The 9,460-nt window shown below is 39.8% G+C and overlaps 1 protein-coding gene across 1 annotated transcript in view; it reads right to left on the minus strand.

Moving 5' to 3' along the window:
- Positions 1-6,779, minus strand: part of atp11c (ATPase phospholipid transporting 11C (ATP11C blood group)) — a 57,013-nt gene extending 50,234 nt beyond the window's left edge. Inside the window, exon 1 of the mRNA XM_077531606.1 lies at positions 6,017-6,779. Coding sequence (XP_077387732.1) covers positions 6,017-6,043 — 27 coding nt within the window. The 5' untranslated portion in view covers positions 6,044-6,779. The remainder of the gene's footprint in view (positions 1-6,016) is intronic.
- Between the last annotated feature and the right edge of the window lie 2,681 nt (positions 6,780-9,460).

The following is a 9,460-nucleotide window of genomic DNA, read 5'->3' on the forward strand; positions in this document are numbered from 1 at the left end:
TTAACGCTCAAGTATCTTTGACTTTAATTGTGCGTGGCTTTAAAAGGCAGGGCCTGGCCTGGTGAGTGACGTGGGAGTCGGCAAGTTGGTCATTGTGAACTCAAATTAGCGGTTGGCTGTTAACCAGCTAGCCATTACCTGGGGTGGCAAACTGCGGTCCGAGAGGGCCGGAGCACTGCAGGTTTTATAGATTTCCCTACTCGTAGTGCAGCTGATTCCAATTAACAGGCTCGTTATCAGGCTTCTGCAGAGCTTGCTGATGAGCTGATCAGGAATCAGCTGTGTTGAAGAAGGGAAATATCCAAAACCTGTAGGACTGCGGCCCTCGAGGACCGGACCTCGCCACCCCTGCATGATTAGCCAGTCTGTGACTTGCGCAATGGGGTGTCAGATGTGCAGCTAAGTGCTTATTACATTTTTATTTTGTTCAATAAAGTTAAGTTAGCCACTAAAATATGTTCTACCTACCAGTGGTAGGCTACATTAAATTATCTAGTGATTGTTACTTTGTCCGCAAGCGCGGAGCCATGTAAGCTACGTCTGTTTCGCAACAGACGCACTGCACTTTATCTTCTTTTAAGAAGTTTGAAATTATCCCAAACTGAGGACATTCTCTGTCTTTTATGCACTCGTCTCCTGTTGTAGGTTGAATATTTATTTGATTACACTTGATGGCTGGTAAAAGATACAGAAAAACACTGATGATCACTTTTTGGTGATTCAAGTAGTTTGTGGTCAAAAGAGGAATATCAGATGTGGAAAGTTCAGCAATACCAATGCTGCTGCAAAAAAAAAAAAAATGCAATATTCCCTTTCAATTGAACAGTTTAGATCAGACTCTTCTAACTCTTGGGGGGAAAAAAAAAAAAAAAAAAAAAAAGATCAAGGTTTTGTTGCGGATCCCTTACAAAAGGTTTTATCAACCTGGAAAAGATTCACTTGCATGATTTTTTGATGAAAAATAAAACTTCCTGAAACAGATTGCGTTTGACCTTGGATGTTGCACGGCCGTGTGTTTTGGCATGTTCTCCGAGGAACGGCGACGGGTTTCCTGCAATGAACTACTATCGCCTTTCCGCCACAGTGCTGCCTTCAAGGGCTTGAACCAACATCAAAGGCGACTGTGGGATTTTTGCATTCCTGTCAGAGCATTACAACCTCTGGAACCCACACCCAACTGCCTAGCAAAGAAAAAAAAAAAAATATATATATATATATATATATATATATATCCAGCCCTGCTCATTCTCGAAGACATCTTCAATGTTTCTCAAAAAATAAAAAAAGAACACATTTGGTAGCTAAGAGAATCAAGAAGAGAAAGTCAAGTGAAGAGAGACAGCGTGACTGCTCTGATGCTTTTGGTAGAAGCACTTATGTCCCCCCTCCCCGCTTGCCCTTTCTCCTTCCCGCGGGTAAGCACAGGCTGGTGTGATTTAGGAGCCTGAGATAACGGCGCTGTGTGCATCCATGTCTGAGGTCTGGGCACAAAATATTATTTACAGCTCACGGCGAGAGGAAAGTACAGCAGCAATCGTCTCCCGCAAGGAGCGCATTCAGCTGACCTGGCAAGAACTCCAAGAGAGGCCAGGCGCAGGGTCACACACACACACACACACACACACACACACCATCGTTATTATATCGCATATCCTTGCTCACAGACGCCGTACCATTCAGCCCGCTGGTGTCAACAGGTTACTGGTGCGGCAGAGGACGATAACGAGGCAGCTTAGCTCACAATTGAGCCCTCTCATCGCTGATTACAAGTTCAGCACACCAGGGACGTGGCGTATAAGTTGCATTTTGTTTTCTCTGGCAGTGAGATGGGGACTAGAGGTTCCGATTAAGGATGCAACAATAACGGCAATATCGTGTTATTAAAGTTGCCACGATATCATCGTCATCCTATCATGATATTAAAAGCAGAACATCTGTTAAAAAGACAAGGTTGCATTCCATTTGGGTAGTTCTATCAACCGCTAGTGGTTAGTTTATTAGTGCAGCTTAATTTTAGTTAGGCATGTCTTGGCCACTGCGGCGGTTATCACGCTCATAAATTAGTCATACCAGTAAATATTTCTCAACATCTTCGTCACACTTCAGCCGAACACAGCAGTGTGAACTACATGGACCATGATACTTTGCGCCACTGAGCCAATAGGAGCACATGACAATGACATGACATAGCCAAGCCTATTTCTTTGTTGCTGGCAACAGAAAAAAAACAACGCCCAATATTGTGCTTTCTTTCCCCCAAAAATTTGTTACATCCCTAGTTTCAATATGTCAGAGAGGTTGGCATGCAATACCACAAACAAGCATTAACTGACAGGAAGCGAGAGTCAGGATTTTGAAACAGGTGCATGCAATGTGTGTTCAAGTAAGGCAGTCAAGTGACAACAACTCCAGCATAAAGTGCTACAGAGGTCGATGGGTCACAAAAATATTTAGTGGATATCAAAGTGTATACAACAGAACCTTTCAGGTTGCGAACAATCCATTCCCCAACTCCTGCATGACTTTCAACCTCTTCGGATTTGGAAAAATTTTAAATTGAAATCATTCATTCCAGAGTCATACTGTCACCTTACATGAAACCTCACATTATAACATTTGAACAGTTTCAATGGTCAAAAAAGTGCAAAAGCACTGCGGACAATCCGGACAACAAGACATACAAAAACACAACTTCTTAACTTGAAAGGCAAAGTCAAGTCACGTCCCAGATGCTCCGCTCTGCGTCTTTCAAAGGCGCTTCGCTTTGTCTGAAATTCAGGTTGACTATCAGATCCCTGATGGTGCGTCGCTTGGGATTTGAGATCAGCACAGCTTTTGAGTATAACATCAAAAAATTGACAGTGAAACTTGGGATGTCACATCTATTATGTGGCAGAAAGGTTCCAATGTATAAGTTGGACTAGTTTAGGCACCTCACACAGACGGCTACAGACGTTCGACTTGAGCTCTGCAGCGAGTCAGCGTCGCTCGTGGCACTTTTCTCAGTTGTAGCTCTGTAAATGAATTATTTGCCATCAAAAGCACTTTCTCACTCATTTTTGTTTTATAGTTTGAACTTTGAAGCACTTAAAAGCAAAAAAAAAAAAAAAGCCATATTTATTTTGACAAAAAGTTTTTGGTGAAACTACTACTGATGATCAAAGAACAGAAAAAATGTGGAAAGGAACTTTTCATTAAATTTCTGGTGAAAGAAGAGAGTCCATACTTTCGTTTGGTACGTTCGGCGCTCATAATGTGAATATTCCTGAAAGATCTGTCAAAATGCTCCTATCTTTGAAAATGACTGGGAGTTGAACACAAAAAAACAATAAAAAGCTATACTTGGCTTTAACGCCTTTGGTGTGACACATCAAATGACACTAATTCCAACTCTAAAGTTTTATGCACCTTTAGGACATAAATATATTGTTGTTCCTGATCGCTTTAGTCCAAATGCAAATTGTACAACCTGGGAAAGAGCTTTGTCGCTCAAGGTGATAAAAGATTACTTATCGTATCTTAATGTTTTTGATAACTCGCAGACTAGGTGCCATATTAGGTGTTGTTTTGTTTGTTGAATAGCTCAAAAATAATCAACGTTTTCCTAGTGTCTGTTTCTGCCTACAGACCAACGGACAGTGTGACTTAAATTCCGCTAATGTGCGTGCAACAGACTTGGCTGATTAATTATGGTTCCTGATTGCCATTTTCCTTATTATATAATCACATTCATTGTGAGACCGCCATGAGAAAAATCAGTCTTCTCAAGACTTCAAAGGTAGGCTGCAAAAGCTAATAAGATTGTCATTGATGCATTAATTCAACAATATGCTGATTGTGGTTGCGCTGCCTAACTGAGAGCTGTTTGTAATGTATTAGTTGTGCCACTACACAACTTAAAAAGAGCACTCCATGCAATGCAATGTAGTTCTACACCAATGAAAACTATGTTTGTTTACTATTGTAAATGAATACTGAGATGTATGTTCTTAGTTTTATTACTGGATGTTGGCAAGACAACTGAAGGAGTCCCTGTCATTCTTTACTGTATTCACAAGCTGTACAAGGTCTTAGATTTTTTTTATTGGGCAATTTTGATTTAATAAATGCACAATCACACTTTTCCTACACTAGTGCTGAATTTAACTAATACTGAGGGATGCTTTTGATATTTGAACCGTCTCATGTAGCTGAAATTTTCATTTTGTTTTGCCGCCGAAGATACGCTGCTACCAGCATTACCAGCCTAACCCTCGGAGAATATAGGATGTTGTCAAGAAATGGTAGTTTTGTTTTGTTTTAAAATAAGTGTACAGACTACAGAGTGGGATTCAAACCCATGACCTTGCGTTTTCTGGGTGACCCACCATTCCACCACAAGCTAGGACACGTTAACGAGCGCATTATTTGCACTTCAAGTTCTCGCGCAATTCACGGCAAAATAGTGATAGGTGGCGAGTTGCCAGTAACGGCAAAATATACACTTTGTTTTCTAAATCCAGGGTTTCTCCGGATGGAGCAAAAATGTTTACGACTGAATATTAGGAGGCATTACATTTGGAATAATATGTGGTATGGCAGCAGCTGTATTACAGGGCCTGCAGTATTTTTTTTGTACTGCTTTCTGCTTCTCATCTTCAATTGATGTTTATGATTGATGTTTTCTTTTTTTATGTTGAGTATTAACATTGAATGAGAAAAATTCGGGCTACTGTGTGATGTTTATGATGGGTATGCGAATGTAAGCTTTTGCTTCAGCCCACTCCTTGTGGACTTCAACACAATGGACTAATGTTTGTTTGTTTGCTTGTTTTTAAATTTATCATGCCCAAATAAGCTAAACTAAAACTAAATCTTGTACCTGCGCAGTACGTTCTTTTAGTTATTAGCTACTTTTTATTTCTTGACTTTGCTTTAGAGCTGTCAAAACGATTCAATTTTTTAATCAGATTAATCACAACTTAGAATTTTGATTAATCATGGTTAATCACTGACTTAAAAAGGCTTTTTTTCCCCAACATATTTTGCTGGCTAAATTTGAAGCGCACCTGTTATGTGTTAATCTTTTCGACATTTAATGTTATGAAGATGTCTTCAAAAATGTATATCCACTGCACACGCTCATCCTGCTTTTTCTAATCAATTAATTATTTGCATAATTTAAAATGGGGAAAAATTACCTATGGCATATGTAAACATTTATTAAATGCTTTACTTTAATGCATGTAGTTATGTTTATTGCTCAAACTCCAACAGCTACCTTAATGTAACCATCCACTGTCGGCTAAAAAGGATCATCTGCGGTCAAAATTAATAGTGTAATTAATCTGTGGTAATACAATGATTAATGCGAAATTTTTTTGTGATTAATTAATTAGTTAATGCTTTAACTTTGACAGCACTACTTTTAAATGTCTTACATTATTTTTTGTAATTGCTTTTAAATGTATTTTTAATTGTGTGGAGCACACAGATTTAACTCGTGTATGAAATGAATGAATAAATGAAGAATAATTACACACCTCCGTTTTGGAATGGGAAAAAAAAAAAAAAAAAACTTAAATATGCATTTTGGAATGTAGCAAAATTCCACAAAGCTTTTATGTGCTTTGGTCAGATGAGTCAAAAGTGCTTTTGGCTCCAAGTCACACAGTTCTATATTTGTGCAGCATGTCAAGAGCGGACCAACTTATTTTATAACTTCAGTACACGTTGGCGAGACAGCTGAAGGAATCCCCTGCGTGTGTGTGTGTTTGACCTTAAAGTGGGGGGTGGGGGGCACTAACTTGCAATGTGTCGTGACTTCCTGACTCGATGTAAACTTGCCTAGCAGTTAGCCAGCCGCCACCGGGGGCCGAGTGAGCCCAACAGCTGTGAGCAAACAAATTATTCCGAGCACTTCAAACTAGCTTGGGTCCAAACCGGGCGGGGGGGTGTCATGAGATAACCCCCCCGTACGCGTGCGTGGCGTGCGTGCGTGGGCGTGAGAGTGTCAGGCACTCACACTGATACATACCAGTCGGTTGAGGCTTCTTCGTAGCATCTTGATTTCCACAACTCTCCCCAACGGCGGCTTCGATTCCACAGTCCCCCAACCCCAGTCGCCCCTCCGCGAGCAACTTTACATGTAAAAAAAAATGTTAGTGACGCTTAGCTCCTCCTCGGCTATCTATCTTCTACTCTACGGACGTTAGTTGGAAAAGCCGCGGCGGCGACGCTGCTGCTACATCCTCTCCGTTCGGCTCCTCGTAGTCGTACACTCCGCCGCCTCGTCACCATTCGCATCCTCGCCCGCCCAAGAGGCTCGGCGTCGCGGTTCGGCAGTCGCGCTTCTTCCATCCGAGGCTCCGGACTGGAGCCGACGCGGACATCTCGCTGGCTGGTTCGGACGCCCTGTTGCTGCCGAGAGGAAACCGGGAAGGCTCGCCCCCCTTTTTCCGCCTGGGCTCACAGTGATACCGTAAACTGCCGCTTCCAACCGTTCAACTTGTGATTACCGGCGACGCGTGCCGGTGGCGTCACCTCCCTGGCGGCCAAGTCTCAGCGAGTGAGTGGTGTAGCGTCTTCTTCTCCCAGTAAAAGGATAGCTGGCCCCTCCCGACTGAAGGTGCGGCAACTTTGCCCCCCGGTGCACTTTGGGTAATGTGGTCTTGAGGACTACAAGAGTCGCTTCCGCAAATCCCTTCCTCCAAGTGCGTGTGCTTGTTTGTGTGTTTTGAACGGTAAGTGTGACGTCAGGTTGTAGTTGCGTTTCAACGACGAGCTTACGTAACGCGTTATGTGACGTCACCATCCTCATTCCTTTTATAGCTTTACGTTCAAGAACGACACGACTTGTATGCAGGCACCTAAAAATGACAAAATGTTTCTTTTAATGCATGCCAATTATACACCATCTTTCATGTGTTGCTAAACGCCAAACTTACGTAACGCGTCATTGTGACGTCACTCTGCTCAAACCTTTTATGTCTTTACGTTCAAGAACCACACGACTACGTCCCCTAAAAAAAAAATATGTTACAATTGGGTTTCTTTTCATGCATATGTCAATTATTAAACACCATATTTCAAACATTTAGGGTCAAATGAAATGTCTTCCTGTTTTATCTGCTGCTTATATTGAATAAATGATTAAGAAAAATCCTTGAGCAAAAATGTGGTGTATCGTCTTTTTATTCATTTATTTTTGTAACAATCTGCCGCAGATATTGACGCTCTACCATAATTTCCCCACTGCCGGAGATCATGGAAGAATTTTAATTCCAGGTTTTACAAAACTGAGACAAATCATTTCAAAACTTGTCTCATAACCAATACAACTCAAGTGAAAAAATGAAATCTTTTTGAGAGGGTAAGTCAAAAAAAATAAATAAACGTGGTTGGACAAGTGTGCACACTTGATAAAAAATATTTATTTTATTTTTTTAATATCATGAGCCGGAATTCCGTTTGATGCCCTCCACAAGGAAAACCAACAGATATGCTCGAATTTATTTATTCCTTCTTCGGTCCTTTGCCGCCATCGTGTGGCATTTATAAAAAAAAATAAAAAATTCATCCAGCCTCAACAGAACGAGAATCTCGTTTACGACAGTCACCTTGAGGGTTTGGATCTCAGTCTCTTGACTGTGCCACAGTGTCTCCAGTGCTCTGTATTTGTTTTGCAGGTTGCTGAGCTCCGGCTTCAGGGTCTTTTCACTGCTTACCCTCACCCTCCAACTCTTCATGGACGCGGAGGAGGACCCACAGGTAATTTAATTAAAACAAAAGCAAACTCCAAAAAAAGGTAAGCAAAAGATATTGGAGAATCAGCAAGGGGGGGTTTGGGGGGGAACAAAAAAAAACGCAGCATGCTGGGGTGAAAACAATGATTTGACGCAGACCAAGAGGAGACAAGAGTTTTCTTATCTTATAAAACCTTGAAAATAAGTTAAATGTCATTATTATTAAAAAGCACGACATTGTTAAAATAATAATTATGAAATATTTAATCAAAATAAAATATTTGTTACATATTAAAGAATAGTATAACAAATTTCATAATAATACTAACACCTCATTTTAAAATGTAATGGCTATATTACATAATTGTCTGTTATTTAACTACAGGATAGTTAATTCAAAATGACCCTTTTTTATTTATTGAATTTTGACACTTTTGGGCTTACATAGAAAATCGGTGATTGTTATGTGTTATATTAATGTCTGTCCTTTTTTTTTTTTTTTTTATATATATATATATAGCTAGCAAGCTAAATACGTTTGTTCTAAATTGTTGCACTTGAAAAGAAAACCTGTTCACAAAGTTTATTTGGTTTACATTGTTTGACCATCTTTCTTTTAAGATTTTGCATGTTTATATGCATAATTGCATATTACGTACATATGCTTTAAATGTTTAACACAGGAAGCAAATAGTGTAAAAAAATATATATAAAATATATAATATGTATAAAATATATACAAATATACAATATATATAAAATATATAAAAATGCCCAATATATATAAATCAACTGAAATATTGCAAGCCTTTTATTGTTTTAATATAGCTGATTATGGCTTTTTATTTTTTTTTAACTTAGTCTGAAGAAATATTCTAACATTTTGGGATAGGATATTTGAGTTTTCTTAAGCGGTAAAGCCATAATCAGCAATATTAAAATAATGAAAAGGCTTGCAATATTTCAGTTGATTTGTAGTTGATTTGTTGATTTGCACGACATAAAAAAATGGACTTTATCACAATATTCAAATTTTCTGACAGTCCTGTATATATATATATATATATATATATATATATATATATATATATATATATATATATATATATATATATGGCACGGTGATCTAGTGGTTAACACGTCCGCCTCCCAGTTCTGAGGACTCCGGTTCGAGTCCAGGCTCTGGCCTTCCTGGGGGGAGTTTGCATGTTCTCCCCGTGCCTGCGTGGGTCTTCTCGGGTACTCCAGTCTCCTCCCACATTCCAAAGACATGCATGGCAGGTTAATTGGGCGCTCCAAATTGTCCCAAGGTGTGCTTGTGAGTGTGGATGGTTGTTCGTCTCTGTGTGCCCTGCGATTGGCTGGCAACCAGTCCAGGGTGTCCCCCGCCAGCTGAGATAGGCGCCAGCACCCCCCGCGACCCTTGTGAGGAATAAGCGGTCAAGAAAATGGATGGATGGATGGATATATATATATATATATATATATATATATACACACACACCTAAAACGGGTATTTATTATCATTTGTTTTATTCTCAACAACTAATATAATTTACAAAGCGCATTCTATTCTCAAACTGATTATTTGTTCTGCTGCAGACACTGCCGATAACACAACATGGAATGGCACACGTCATGAAACGATTCACTTGGTATTTGTGTGCATTCACGTTCTATGGTTGCTATGTATATTAGCTTGATAGCTTCCACCAGGTAATGTGACCTATTTTCTC

Source organism: Festucalex cinctus, chromosome 9 (genome assembly GCF_051991245.1).
Source record: "Festucalex cinctus isolate MCC-2025b chromosome 9, RoL_Fcin_1.0, whole genome shotgun sequence".
NCBI classification, from domain to species: domain Eukaryota; kingdom Metazoa; phylum Chordata; class Actinopteri; order Syngnathiformes; family Syngnathidae; genus Festucalex; species Festucalex cinctus.